The sequence below is a fragment of the Xenopus laevis genome, chromosome 5L (genome assembly GCF_017654675.1).
Source record: "Xenopus laevis strain J_2021 chromosome 5L, Xenopus_laevis_v10.1, whole genome shotgun sequence".
Classification (NCBI taxonomy): domain Eukaryota; kingdom Metazoa; phylum Chordata; class Amphibia; order Anura; family Pipidae; genus Xenopus; species Xenopus laevis.
The window spans coordinates 141,465,540-141,480,366 of record NC_054379.1 but is presented as its reverse complement, the minus strand read 5'-3'; the positions used below and the strand labels follow the sequence as shown (position 1 = coordinate 141,480,366).

General features: G+C 34.0%; 3 protein-coding genes across 5 annotated transcripts in view; 2 read left to right on the top strand and 1 right to left on the bottom strand.

Annotated features, from left to right (window-relative positions):
* Positions 1-14,827, bottom strand: part of LOC108717148 (alpha-1,4-N-acetylglucosaminyltransferase) — a 35,871-nt gene that overhangs the window by 5,954 nt on the left and 15,090 nt on the right. The window lies entirely within an intron of this gene.
* On the top strand, positions 573-5,396 carry LOC121393831 (myb/SANT-like DNA-binding domain-containing protein 4). Its single transcript, XM_041563497.1, has 5 exons — positions 573-1,393; positions 2,541-2,701; positions 2,858-2,954; positions 4,118-4,199; positions 4,611-5,396. The coding sequence occupies exons 1-5, from the start codon at positions 1,037-1,039 to the stop codon at positions 5,228-5,230; spliced, it is 1,317 nt and encodes a 438-aa protein (XP_041419431.1). The 5' UTR covers positions 573-1,036; the 3' UTR covers positions 5,231-5,396.
* LOC121393945 (putative nuclease HARBI1) lies at positions 10,424-11,875 on the top strand. Its single transcript, XM_041563799.1, has 3 exons — positions 10,424-10,987; positions 11,068-11,206; positions 11,511-11,875. Exons 1-3 carry the CDS (start codon positions 10,424-10,426, stop codon positions 11,873-11,875), a joined length of 1,068 nt encoding a protein of 355 aa, XP_041419733.1.

Here is a 14,827-nt window from a genome sequence, read left to right as displayed (position 1 = left end):
ATTTTTGGGATGAGTGCAAATAAATTCATTCAAAATAAATTCATTGTGTCCACACTTTGATGTGTTGTCATTATTATATCTTGTGATGAACAATTAAGAGTTAATAAAGTGCAATAGTGTAAGGAGTGCTAATTACGTAAACAACAGTTTGCATTCCACTAGTCTGTAGAAGAAGGAATCGCTCAATAAAACATAACATTTAATAGTTCATTTAAAATCAAAAGAGGGAATTAATAAAATATAAAAACACTTAAAATTATGATGTATCCCGACCTGGTTTCACGGTTGTAAGGATTGCAGTATATCTGAGTAATGAGAATACTGGTCCCACCTAGATCATTACATCAGCCTATATGCCCTCTAATAGTAGTATGAGTTGGGGTGGGGAGCAGGAGGGTGTCTATAGTGAAAGAAATTAGGTGGCTCCCATTGTGGGAAAAACATCGGACAAACCAACACCTTGTATGCTGGATCTTGAAATATCGCACAAGTGTTAATTCCAAAATGGTGTGCAATGAGAGTAAACTGACACTTTGTCCTCTCAGAGGCACCTAAGTAGGTATGGCCTATTCCCTATGTCTTGTGTTAAAGCAATACCAAAAGTTTGGACATGAACACAATAGGTTAAATAACCAAAGGTAGTGCATAGTGCATAGTGGATAGTACCTCAGTTCTTCGACCTACTGTATCTTACAGAAAATGCGCGTTTTTTGTGATTTTTAGCGTTGACATAAGATCCAGTCGCAAATAGCGAGCGCATGTTCTACAAATGCGCATTAAAACTCAATTAAAAGATGCACATTTAAATGTTTGTTGGCAATATTTGTTTTTCTTATAGACTAATTTACATTCTTTTAATGTGTGTCTTGGTGGAAATGGGTCAGTTGTTTATTTCAACAAATTTTTGTTTTAGAAACAGCCGCGAAAATTCAATATGCAATTCGCATATTACGTGATGACGTAATTCGCATTACGAGTCATGTGATTATTTATGGCGCGAAATATTTTAAGCGAATTCGCTGCCGTTTAACACAAAATGGCTATGGCTGAAGAACAGGTGTCCATGACTGAATCTGAATGGAAACAACTGTTATTATTGTTACCTGTACTTAGGGCAAATGCACATGCTGTTGTCCCAAATGATCAGCCTGTACAAAGTAATATTAATATGGAGAGTGTCGAATTAGACAAAAATGTGGTGCCTTCATGCTCTAAAGGTACTCATGAAGCATTTAAGAAGGTTACATCGAAGTCCTGTTCTAAGGTCCTGTCAGAAAATGAAACATCTGATAATGACGAACAATGTGAAATGGATGACGGTTTTCGAAAACAGAAAAATAGAAAAAGAATGGCAAAATTTACCAATAATGAACTAGAAGTCTTAATAAGAGAGGTAAGTTATAGCACAACTGCAGCATAATTCTAGTGATGCTTTGCAGATGCAAGAATTATGTAGTTACTCTAGGCCAAGGAACACTTACATATTTAACAGTTGGTCTACAAGAGTAGACGTTTAAAACATAAAATAATTGCGGTTGTGGAGTCAACTTGTTTTGAAGGTTTGTTCTTTTATATATTAGTATAAAGTTCTAATTAGCATAATATATTTGTATCCTTAGTGTGTAAAATTAAGCAACATGTGTGGAAGCGTTTTAAGAGTTTTAAGAAATTGTAAAAATGACACTCCAAAACATTTCTATTTTCAAATCCCTTTATGAACATTGCAGAGATGCAAACTGACTCGGATTAACAGATGGATGCGCTGCAATGTTTTTAAAGGGATTTTTTTCAACTGTTTAAATGCTTTCACACATGTTGCTGAATTTTACATATTAAGTATACAAAATAATTATAAGGGAAGCAGGACAACTACCAATCTTAAACGCTTACTTTAACTTACTTCCTGTAATTATTATCACTTGGTAAACTCACAAAGTAATCAGATAGTGGCCTTTTGTGGAACTACAACTAGACACCATGGGTGCAATACCTAATTTTTTTTATACCCTTTGTTTATAGGGGTTGTATTCAACAAAAAACATATGTAATAAGGTGGCATGCAACAAAAAATTTTGTTGTGACATTGGCTCTTACATCTTTTAGTGTATTTGTTGACATTTTACTCATAAGTACTACACTATATATAATGTTTCTGTTATTTTTCCACCTCAATGGTTTTTACCTTTGAGGTGTACACAAATTTGATATTAAAAAATTTATTTTAAGGGTGCTGCCTCTAATTAGTCAATATAAGGGATACCAGCACAAAACCCTTATTGCGTTTAATTGTAATTTTGACTAACACACATACCTTCTACATGCCCTCCTTTGTTTAACATCAGTGATGAAATGCTAAACCCTTGCAGTTCAAACAGTTTGTTTTACAATATGATAGTAAAATATACTATGCTGCGGTTAAAGTTTATATTAAAGCTAATAAATTACTGTAACATTTATACATGATTATACATATTTCATGTTTATTAGTTTCCTTGTTTCAATTTAAATTGGGGTTGTATAAAACTAACTCCTTTTTTTAGATTACAGAAAACTATGAATTGCTGTACGGGTCTATATCTGGGAAAATATCGACTCAAAGGAAAAACCAAATCTGGGAAGGAATTAAAAATAAAGTTTGTGCAGTAGGAGTTGGCCAGAGAACAGTAGTCCATCTCAAGAAACGATGGCTAGATATTAGACGGTATGTAAAGCAACCAATATTCTCCATTTCTAGTCTACAATGTGATTCTTTACTAATATTATGTTTTCTTGTAGGTCTGTAAATACTATAAATGTTAAAAATGAACTTGCAGAGAGAACCAGCCAGTTAATAATATCTATGTCTGTTTTGTATTAGGCGCACAAAGGACAAATTAAGTGTATTAGAAAAGAGCAGGCGAAAAACTGGAGGAGGTGATGGAGAAAGTAAACAACTCAGTCAATTTGAGAGCCAAGTAATGTCTGGTTTTAGTATTTCTGGGATAATGAAATAAAATAATATTTTGCCATAATTTGTCTGTACATGTTTTAAAAGATCAATCTAAATGGTAAACTATAATGTTTGTCATAATATTTTGGCCATTGAAAGATAAAAACATTTATAGTGGGAATTCTAAGTAGCCGCAGGAAACACAATTACAATGAGGTCAAAATATGGCCTGTTTTAGTAAATCAACGGCTATTCATGTTGTACTTGGCTGAACACATTGCCAGTTTGGGTGTACCATAAAAATGTATGTATGTAAAATAAAAAAAGTATATTTAGGTTTATATTAACAAACAAGGGAAAGTTGTGCTCACCACTATTTTTTAAAACCATTAGGCGGGGGTGCAATGAGGGTGTGACCACAAAATACATATAGTCAACTACAAGAGGTCCTCTGCACTCAACCCATTATCAATATATTTAAGACAGAGACATTTTGTGCATACTGCTACTAAAAAATGCCTTACCCTTTAAACAACACAGGGATTGTTTGTCCATATATTGCAATATATTTAAGCTGGCCAACTACGTCAAAGTCATCCCATATCTGGCCAGTCCTACGCTTAATTTTCATCTGATTCATTAAGAATTCAATTGCTTAATTATACATTTTACAAAGGGACTAAGTTTTACCTGCAACTTACTAGCTGCTTTCAAAGTAAAACTCCCAAACTTGGCTGCCCTTTTATTAGACACCAGTGGGATCACCTGACTATAGCTGGGAGGGGTGGGAGCTACAACATGGAGCTGGTCACTGCTCATGTATAACTATAACAAACAAGGGAAAGTTGTGCTCACCACTATTTTTTAAAACCATTAGGCGGGGGTGCAATGAGGGTGTGACCACAAAATACATATAGTCAACTACAAGAGGTCCTCTGCACTCAACCCATTATCAATATCATAGATATCATCTATGTTGACATAGAATTATTAATATTTTAAAACTAATATTTATAATTGAAATTACTTTTCCTTGTGTTGATTTCTTATACATTAAATGAAAGCACCAGTCTACTAACTTCTGATTTCTGTAATATTGTGGTAAAGGTAGACCAAATAACACTTTAAGTCTTCATTTATACAATCATTTATACAATCATTATAAATAATTTTTTGTATGTCTACTAGGTTCAAGAAACAATCCCGGACATTTTAGTGAAGGGTGATTCAATTTTGGATAGTAGTGATCCCAAGTCAGTTGCTACATATGGTAAATATTGTTTATAATATATATAAACAAATTAACGAGCCTATGAGTGGAATTATTTTGTAAATATCAGTAGAGATTAGTAAATCGTTTTTCAGTAAAACTCTTTTTAAGTCCATGGAAGTTTGTGACCATAATGTCAGGTGTAGGCAAAAACATGTTCACCTCTGCCTGCAGTGATACAGCTTATTTGGCCATCATTCAAAATGTATATTGTATGACAGGAAATAGGCACCTGCCATTCAATGGGTAGAAGTCATGTGTGCATATTGTTACTGCTACTTACCCACGTTTATTTTTTGCACAAAAACCTGTAATAAGTAAATAAAGGAAATGTGTTTGTTTTTGTAAACAACATACTTACCTTATCAACTAGATTATCAAAACTAACTTTGTTCCTTTAATCTTTGTCAGCTGTTGTAGACAATGTTTTGCCACATAAAGACACCATTGAAATTTGTGAAAGTGAAGAAGAAATAAACAGAAGCAACACAGCGTTGCCAATAAAAGAAGTCAGCAAAGATACTAAGGCTGCCATGGGGAAAAAAATGTTTGAAATGTGCCTGGAAACTTCAAAAATTCAGGAAAAAATCGGTGAAAAGCAGGAGGAAATGCTAACTCTTATGAGAGAACAAACTAAGGCAATTCTTGATCAAAATTGTATTTTAAAAAAATTTTCAGAGAGTGTCTGTAGAATAGAGAGTGCTTTTTTTGATTTTTTAAAAATGGAACGACATTTGGTGCTTGCTGTGGAGAATGAAGAGGGCTCTATTAGCAGTCTTGCAGACGATAGTATCGATTTACAAAAGGATCCTTTTTTGTGTCCTGTAATTGCAGAAACTAATGTTCAATCAAGTAATGTTGTTACAAACGAGAACATGACTACTACAAAGTTGTCTGTTGACAATGTGCCTGATGTTGATGTACTATTTTTGGATAAGAATAAGCCTTTAAGACGATCACTCCATCAAGTAAAAGGAAAAAAAGAATTACTTGATTGCTCTAGTAGAAAAAAGAAAAAAATTACAAAATAAAGTATTTATATTTAGTCCAATAGTGTACAGGCCTTCTTAATAGACAAAGGTCCTTCAAGTATATCCCCTCCTTATTAATAACAACATGTAAAAATACACAGTTGTACCCCAGTAAACACTCAAATGGACTATTTTGTTCTATATATTTAGTTTAGTTGTATGTGTCCAAAATAACAAGCTTTGTTTTATTCAAATCAAGTTTACTTTAGAAATAGTAATTACCAAAGTAAATATAAACTGGTTGAAAACATGATGTTTTTTTGGTTAAATTACTTTATGTCTAACCAATTTTATTATCAAACTTGTATAAATGGTTACACATTTTTATTTGTTTGTTGAAAACAAATACTTTTTAAAAATGTATCTTCTAGCTAATTTACAGAAATAAGATAGGCCATTCTTGATTTTCTTGCATGGGTATGAAAAAAAAAACAATCTGACCATTTTTTGTTACTTTCTAAAATCACCATTTATTTTTGAACTACATTTTCAAATAAATGTTACTTTGTTTAAAAAAAGTGTGATTGTAATTATTATCAACAATTGCTGTGCGTTTTGTGGTAATATGTTTGTTATGCCAAGAATTAAGGAATAAAATAGAGTGAAGGGTGATTTGAAATTTTAGGTCTCAAAATATCAATATACTCGTTAGTAAACTCCAACTTTTAAATGTGACGTCAAATATCTATATCAGTTTTGCAAACAATAATTCATGATAAGTATAGAAAACAACACAATTCCCATTTTGAACAAAGTATTTATTTTAATACATAGCAAGCAAGTAATCAGTTAAATCCACATTAATTGTAAAATGTGTAAACAAAGCAATAGAAACAATTATGTAGTCATTAATATGCACATGATAGAATATTCAAAGTGTAATGGCAACAATTGAAAGAATTATCAACGTTATATATTAAACACACATGCTGAAGTATGTGTTTGCTTGTGGTATTATGGTATACCTTCTAAAAAAATAGCCCATTGATTTCCACTGTTAAAATACTCATAATTAAAAGTGCATGGTAAAAAAAAATTTATATTTATGTAACTAAATAGTAATTTTCTTTACCTAAGAAATATTAAGTGCTATGAGTGTAGGCTGTGGAAGACATTATAAAGATTATTCCAAATTACGTTTTTCTACACAAATTCTAATGGTTTCAAGTCTATTTTCAATTATATATAGAGAAGGTTACTTACCCTATTGCACTTTGTTGGTTGTTGTTTTTATCAGTTTTCACTAGTCACCTATTGCTTTAACATGTGTATTTGTTGTAAAATAAAAAAAAAATACAGGCAAGGTTGCAATCTATGCAATGTATTTTTTCAAGAAAAAATAAAACATTATGTGCAACACTGTCACTTGAATGCTCGCTATAAGAAAATTAACTGAAACGAATTGTTCAGTGTCAAACTAAAAACTAGGTAAATAAATTGGCTGTGCAGAAGTAAAAATGTAATGTATAAAGTCTGCAGTAACTGGATGTGAAACATAATAGGTAGAACACTACTTCCTGCTTTTCAGCTCTCTTGGTTAGAAGTAAAAGGTTAACCTGGTCACCAGGAATTAACGAATCAAATACTTGAGGTGGGGCACATGGGTCATAAGTGTTGCTTATGAATTTGAGCAGCGTGCTAGGGATTAATTGCAAACTCACTGAACATTTATGTCCCACGTGACCCCCTTCAAGTTATAGAGCTGAAAAGCAGGAAGTAGTCTTCAGGCTTTTATGTAAGATATTCATTCACTCCAGCCTTTATACATATTTTTTTAGCTTACTAAACATAATAGATACATTTTTTTTTTTGCACAGACAATCAATTTACAGTTTGTATTTTCACATTGAACTGTTTTTTGAAGGCCCTTGTCACACATATTTGCTGTGATGTCCGCAGGCTGTGGTTTTACCACGATTAACAGAATGACAACTACACCCTTCCCTAGTCTGTGTACAATAGCTGCACTGAACATTTGAGCTTGTTTGCAAATGTTTATGTCGTTCAACCTAGCTACAAAACCTTCATGATAAATCAACATGTGGATGGGGAAAGGCACAAATGGTGAGATTTTAAAGTACAATTACTAGTTCAACTTACATATAATATAAAACCATTAACAAATATTAATAATAATGTATCAATAGTGCAAATAGTGCTGTACTTTCTAAATGTTCAGATACATATTAAACAATTTACATACAAAGAAATTTTTTAGTTGTACAAATTAGCATAGACATTATGATGACAATATAGAAAATAAACCTTTTCAATTTAAAACGTGCCATGTTATGCCTTAATGCAACCTTTTCAGATGATGCCAGTATTTACCCATGGCACAGATAAGCTTTTGAATCTTATTAAGGTACATTACACATGTTGAACGATGACATTTTTGCACAACCAAATTTCTGTGTCTCGATGATGTACGAGATTTACGCTTCATCACCTTAATGGAATTAAGTAGTTCTCCAGCTTTTGCTTGAGAAGATGAGGTAGAAGGTGCATCAGACTTGTCTATTCGGCAATAAAAATAATTATTGTTAGAATATTTTTAATACAACACTTTTTTTTTTAAACATTTACATTTTAATTTATTTTACTATTTAAAGTTTAATGACTGATTGCAGTTCAAGTGGGTGCTGTTGCAGAAGCACAAAATGAAGACACAGTTCTTCACAAAGTAAAATAGATATGATATCCTAAATGTAGCTACATACAATACACACATGAACTTCGACCTCTTAAATCTAAAATTTTAAATATACCAAAAACATATGCAGAATGTTTAAGGTCAATATTCCCTTAGATATTTAATATTAAGGCTCAATGAAACAGCCGTGGCAATAACTCATCTATCCAGGGGCCTGACCTTTCTAAAAAAGACCGCCAACTGTTGTTTATAAATTTTAAGTAAAAATTGTATTGCTTGGCATTGGTTATATCCTATGTGAATATTTGTCCCACAATCAATGGCACTGCTTGATGGCTCATGTGATTTAAACTTACGTTAAAGGGATACTGTCATGGGAAAACATGTTTTTTTTCAAAACGCATCAGTTAATAGTGCTACTATAGCAGAGTTCTGCACTGGAATCCATTTCTCAAAAGAGCAAACAGATATTTTTATATTCAATTTTGAAATCTGACATGGGGCTAGACATTTTGTCAATTTCCCTGCTGCCCCATGTCATGTGACTTGTGCCTGCACTTCAGGAGAGAAATGCTTTCTGGCAGGCTGCTGTTTTTCCTTCTCAATGTAACTGAATGTGTCTCAGTGAGACATGGGATTTTACTAATGAGTGTTGTTCTTAGATCTACCAGGCAGCTGTTATCTTGTGTTAGGGAGCTGTTATCTGGTTACCTTCCCATTGTTCTTTTGTTTGGCTGCTGGGGGGGAAATGGGAGGGGGGTGATATCACTCCAACTTGTAGTACAGCCGTAAAGAGTGATTGAAGTTTATCAGAGCACAAGTCACATGACATGGGGCAGCTGGGAAATTGACAAAATGTCTAGCCCCATGTCAGATTTCAAAATTGAATATAAAAAAATCTGTTTGCTCTTTTGAGAAATGGATTCCAGTGCAGAATTCTGCTGGAGCTGCACTATTAACAGATTCATTTTGAAAAAAAAAAAATTCCCATGACAGTATCCCTTTAAACAGAAGTTTTTTTGGAGACTTTTGTTTTCAATACATTAGTATAAAAAGAAGTGTTTTTTTTTTTGCTTTTTATTTTTTCTCCAGACCAATCTCCACTTCATTGAAGGGAGAATCTTGCACTAAACAATATATATCCCAATAAAAGCATAACACATAAGAATAAAATTGTTACTATCGTCCAAAATTTCACCTACCTTCAGAATTTAGACTTTGACGGTCAGTAGTTGAGACTTGTTTTTTAAGAGGTCGTTTTTTATAACATTTTCCTGTTTGGGACAAATAAATTTAATTAACGAGTCAGTTTATCACATTGTAAATGTGTACATTTTACAGTTGCGTTTAGATAAAATAAAAAATTTTCAAAAAAATAAACGCCGTTGTGTAACTGTTGTTGGTAATTAATTTATCATTTAACCAGAGATGCCTGTCCTCATTTAATATATATACTGTGTGTTTTTAAAAATATTTATAACAATATATACTCCTTGTAGTTTCATACGTTGGAAATGTTGCACTATACTTCCCTAATAGTATAAACGTAAGTGTATATAGTGCCATCTATAATATTGTTATGCTACTTCATGAGTAAATTGATACATAATAACATTATTGCGTTTTATGATATAATAGAACCATAGTTATCAATCATTCCCCCCCCCAAAAAAATAACATGCATCACATAATATGCAATTTACTTGACTTTAGCTAAAAAGCAAAACTGAAATGATACTTCTAAATTTTTTCCCCAAATAGTTTATAAAACACTACTTAGAATATATTCTACGTATTTGTGGAACATATTTTCATTTCAACCGAGCATTAGTATTTACATTTTGAATATTAATATTACTTACCTTGGAAAATAATGTTAATGTATTCATCATACACTGGAAATCCACGTCTTTTAACATCAGACAGCCTTTTCTGAAGTTGGAGCACTGTTCTTTGTATTCCAAATTTTGCATACATTAGCTTGGATACTTTTTCCATGATTTCTTTTTTGCGACGTGTCTTGACACTGGAATCCCCTTCTGTGCTTTTATATTTAAACTGAGCAAGATGTTTCAGCATAAACATCACTTCAGCATGGGAGAAGCGAATAGCTCTGTCTAATGCATCCGCCATGTTGCCTCTACGCATATGTTGTAACAAGCGGAAATGAAGGAACCGGAAATACGTCATTGCGAAAATAACTGCGCAATGGAACGGTTGTGTTCGCATTGCGAATCTAAGATACCTAAGCCGTTGTGTTTGTAATAAAATTAATTACAGAACGGTCATTTATATATGTGCCTACTGAGACATATGGGATTTGTTTGTATAATAATTATTTGATGGCTTGCAAATCTGCTCAAATATACTGCGAATACTTAGTTGCAAAGTAAAGACCGCCTATGTTTCGCAAACTACTCTGCGCATGCGCAGGGGTTTTATTTTAACCTCTTCAATAACCTGTGCGCATGCGCACTCGCACGGTGACAAACTATTTTATTTGTGCGAATATTTTTTCCTGAACTTTCACGCACAGCGAAATGTCACTCACTCCACAGCTGCAGATTTTATTAGCTTTTCAGCAACATTCTAATGAGGAAAAGGAACAAAATGTGATTCGCAGACCCAGACTATTTAACAAAAGAACCATTTTGGACAACTTAACAAATGAGGAAATCAAACTACGCTACCGGTTTGGAAGAGCTGCCATTCTAGATTTACATTCAAAGTTGAAACCATACTTAGATCCACAAACGAAACGCAACCATGCAATTTCTGGAATTGGGAAGCTTTTAGCTACTTTACATTTTCTGGCCTCTGGATCATTCCAGACAACTGTCTCTGCAGTATCAGGTTGTAGCCAGCCTACTTTTTCCAAAATTTTAAACCAAGTATTAGCAGGGATAACTAGTTTGGCACCACAGCTTCTTCACTACAACATGAGCACCAATAACTTATGTCGAATTAAGGAAGACTTTTATGCAATGGCTCATATGCCAAATGTTATTGGGGCTATAGACTGCACACACATTGCATTGATACCACCTTCTGATAAAGAAAGACTATATTATAATCGGAAAGGCTTTCACTCTGTTAATGTGCAGGTACAGTATTTTAGAAGTAAATGTGGTTGTTTTCTTCCATGTTCAAAGTTGTACTCATATGTTGTAAATCTTTCTCCTAGGTGGTTTGTGATGCACATACCAAAATTCTTGATGTAGTTGCCAAATATCCAGGTTCAAGCCATGATTCTTTCATATTTAGAAACTCACACTTACACGACAGACTTTGTCAAGGAGAAGCACAAGAAGGATGGTTACTTGGTAAGATACAGTTTAAGGCATTTATTTGTGTTCACCATAATACAACATTTAAATAAGTTATTTTTATTTAAAAATTATTATTGTTACACTTTTTTAATTATATGTATGTATTTATTTTTTAATATTATTATATAACTTTCATATACAACACAAAATACATTTTATGCTATGACCACATTAAACATTAAAGAAAACAACATGCCATTACAACATTATATATTTGCCCAAATTGTGTACAAACATTATTCATGATTGATTACATTTTGCTTTCTATTGTTAATTATGAATTTTTTTCTTCCTTAAGGGGACAATGGTTATCAAATAAAACCATGGCTTATAACACCACTGTTAAATGCAGAGACGCAAGCAGAACAACGCTTTAATAAAAGCCACAAAACAACAAGATGCATAATAGAGAGAACATTTGGGATTTTAAAAAGCAGATTCCGTTGTCTTGACAAAACTGGCGGTGCACTGTTTTATCGGCCTGAAAAAGTGTGTCTAATCATCTTTTGCTGCTGTATATTACATAATTTTGCCCTTGTACATAATGAGAATATTGACGGTTTAGAGGATCTCAGTCAAGTGGAAGACATAGATCAGTTCCATCCTGAAGATACTCCTGAAGGTGTGCTAGTACGTCAACAGATTATAGACAATTTTTTTTAACTGTTAAAACTGGCCCCAGCATTGTTTAAACCTCAATTGCACACTACTGTCTGTAATGTAGTATCTTTTTTCACACATGTAATTCCCCCTGCATTGTTCACAATAGTGACACCTCTATTGTTCAAGCCCTGTATTGTTGACACCTGTGACCCAGATTTAAAATGACTACATTGTTCACCTGCTCACGCTCATGCAATCTGCTGAAAGGGCACCAGCACTGTGTCAACTGTATGTAGTACAGTGGTCATGATAGCTATCCCTGTCTCCTAACGTAGTATGGCTTCCCTATGCTTCCTGAGTATGCCAAACTTGGCCAGCCCTATGTTTCCTGAGTGTGCCATACACTGGCTGTGGATCAAAAGCCTAGTAGGGTTTGTTCTGGGTGTTTGTTAGCATTTAAAATTGTTGTTAGGAGGCCAAAGATGTTTAATTGGGTGCTGTGTTCTCCTCAAAGGAAATTAACGCATATGGATTTAAGGCTATGTCTTCATTAAAGTAATTAAACTTGTTTCAAATATGATTATTTGTCCAATTGCTGAGTATTCTGGGATCTCATCCAAAAAGGCGATTATTTTACTTGTGTTTTCCATGTATTAATGCAAGTTAAAAAAGGCAAGCAAATTTTTCACAATGGTGGTGAAGTGCAAAGCAACAACCTGTAAGGCAGTGTACTCCAGTGCGTCACCAGCAAAATGTGGTTACTTGTTTACACGCTAAAAATACATAATTCTGTATTCAACACTTGCAGTTTAATGTAGAATGCATAAAAACTACTAATGCAAAACAGTAGGCAAACAAACTGCTGAGGGAGTTGCAATAGTCACTTTTAGCATACAATTGCATCACTAAAATTAGTTATTTATAGGTTGGAATCATTTGCAATATTTTATCACAAATAAAAGTAGGTCACATGTTTAACTAAGTTGCTGATCTCTGATCTAAAACATATATGTCATGTACTATGTATTTGTAGCTGGTGAAGGAGCACTAAACATACTTGTGTAATGTAATTAGTAAAGTACAGGTATAAGACCAGTTATCCAGAAAGCTCGGGACCTGGGGATTTCCGGAAAACGGATATTTCCATAATTTGGATCTTCATACAAGTCTACTACAAATTCAGGTAAACTTTAAATAAAGCCAATTGACCCATACTAGACTGGTTTTGCTTCCAATAAGGGTTAATTATATGTTAGTTGGGATGAAGTGCAAGGTACTATTATGACACAGAAAAAGGAAATCTTTGTTAAAAATGTGGATTATTTGGATAAAATGACCCTCTATGGGAGCCATTCTGTCATTCAGATCTTTCTGGATATTGGGTTTCCAGATAGGGGATCCTATACTGGAATATGCAAAATAGATCAATTATTATCATAATTATAACAATTAAAACATCAACTAACACACACATGTAAAAATGGAAACTGTAAGAACTACATACAAAATAAAAAACACAACGTTGATAGCAATAGAACTTGTAAAATAATGAAAGTCGCAAAGCGCGCTTGCGCATTCACACATCGCTATTCAGAGCTTGAATTACGCTACTACTTTAGTGTCGCAGCGAAACAGTCCAAAACCCACGTTATGCGCAACGCGCATATGTAAGAGCGACCTCGCAATATACGGTCAGTAAAGGTGCACACTCGCAAATTAGCGTGCGGACTGCGAACATTTCCAACTATCGCGCAAAACAAAATACAGATCGCAAAACTGCGAATAAGAGCAAGGCGCCGCAATTAGCTTTAAGTACAAGTGAAATCTAGCGCAAAGCCCCCGTTGCGAACTATTTTGCACTGCGCGAACTTTATAAATGACCCCCAATGTCATTTACAAAGCAAGCACAAGGCACACCATATCTACACCTTGAGCTGCTCACTGGAGGATGCAGAAAAAAGAAGCCAACTTACTGTAGTTATCCCCACAAATTCAGCATTCCTGAAGATGTCTAAGTGGTACTAAGGTAGATTCTCAATGGCCTGTTTAATCAGACCATTGACCAAATGCCACAACACACATGATCTAAAGCAGTGATCCCCAACCAGTAGCTCGTGAGCGACATGTTGCTCTCCAACCCCTTGGCTGTTGCTCCCAGTGGCCTTAAAGCAGGTGATTATTTTTGAAATACAGCTTGGAGGCAAGTTTTGGTTGTATAAAAACCAAGAGTACTGCCAAACAGAGCCTCAATGAGGTTGACAATCCACATGGAGCTTCCAAATGGCCAATCACAGCACTTATTTGGCACTCAAGAACATTTTTCATGCTAGTGTTGCTCCCCAACTCCTTTTACTTCTGAATATTGCTCACGGCTTCAAAAGGTTGGGGATCCCTGATCTAAAGTGTCATCTGAGGAAACCCTCTAGATATTTTATGAGCTTCTGTAGGTTTTCAAATGAAGAGTAGATACTACACCTTGCAAGGAAGATCAAGAATGTGAAACTAGATATATAATTTAAATCTACCAAGATTTAGCTCAACAGTCTTGTGATCTTGACTTCTATCTATGCAAATTAACTGGGAATTTCCCTTTACTCTTCTCGCTCTTCATAGTAGAAGAAATTATGTTCTGGGAGAATGCCTGCAAGCCCACCTTACTTTTTCAAAAATAGGAATCTACCCTCTTTTGTATTTTTGTATAATGGAAGTAACTTCCTAAATGTAGGAAAAAGCTTAAGTTGATTCAGAATATAATAACTCACAGTAAAACCCCCATGCATCTAGTGCCTCCACCCCAAATCCTAGAAAACGATTGCAGACAGATCATGCAGCTAATTTTATTTGCTTTCTATACCTAGAAATAGACACATGCTACATAACAAACTAGAGCACTCACACAGTAGAGTTTGAGACATGCTTTATCCTTCTAGAACTCTTGATGTTAAGATGTTTTTTCTTGGCAAATTGTTTCACAGTTTCGCGAATCAGTTGATGGCAAAATGCAGAATTTCA

What these genes read in the sequence shown, in the direction of transcription:
- LOC121393831 (XM_041563497.1), top strand. Translation starts at nt 1,037, where the DNA reads ATGGCTATGGCTGAAGAACAGGTGTCCATGACTGAATCTGAATGGAAA. An exon ending in TAGAAGTCTTAATAAGAGAG is followed by an intron (nt 1,394 to 2,540) that starts GTAAGTTATAGC and finishes TCCTTTTTTTAG; the next exon opens with ATTACAGAAAACTATGAATT. An exon ending in CAAGTCAGTTGCTACATATG is followed by an intron (nt 4,200 to 4,610) that starts GTAAATATTGTT and finishes AATCTTTGTCAG; the next exon opens with CTGTTGTAGACAATGTTTTG.
- LOC121393945 (XM_041563799.1), top strand. Translation starts at nt 10,424, where the DNA reads ATGTCACTCACTCCACAGCTGCAGATTTTATTAGCTTTTCAGCAACAT. An exon ending in TTCACTCTGTTAATGTGCAG is followed by an intron (nt 10,988 to 11,067) that starts GTACAGTATTTT and finishes TCTTTCTCCTAG; the next exon opens with GTGGTTTGTGATGCACATAC. An exon ending in ACAAGAAGGATGGTTACTTG is followed by an intron (nt 11,207 to 11,510) that starts GTAAGATACAGT and finishes TTCTTCCTTAAG; the next exon opens with GGGACAATGGTTATCAAATA.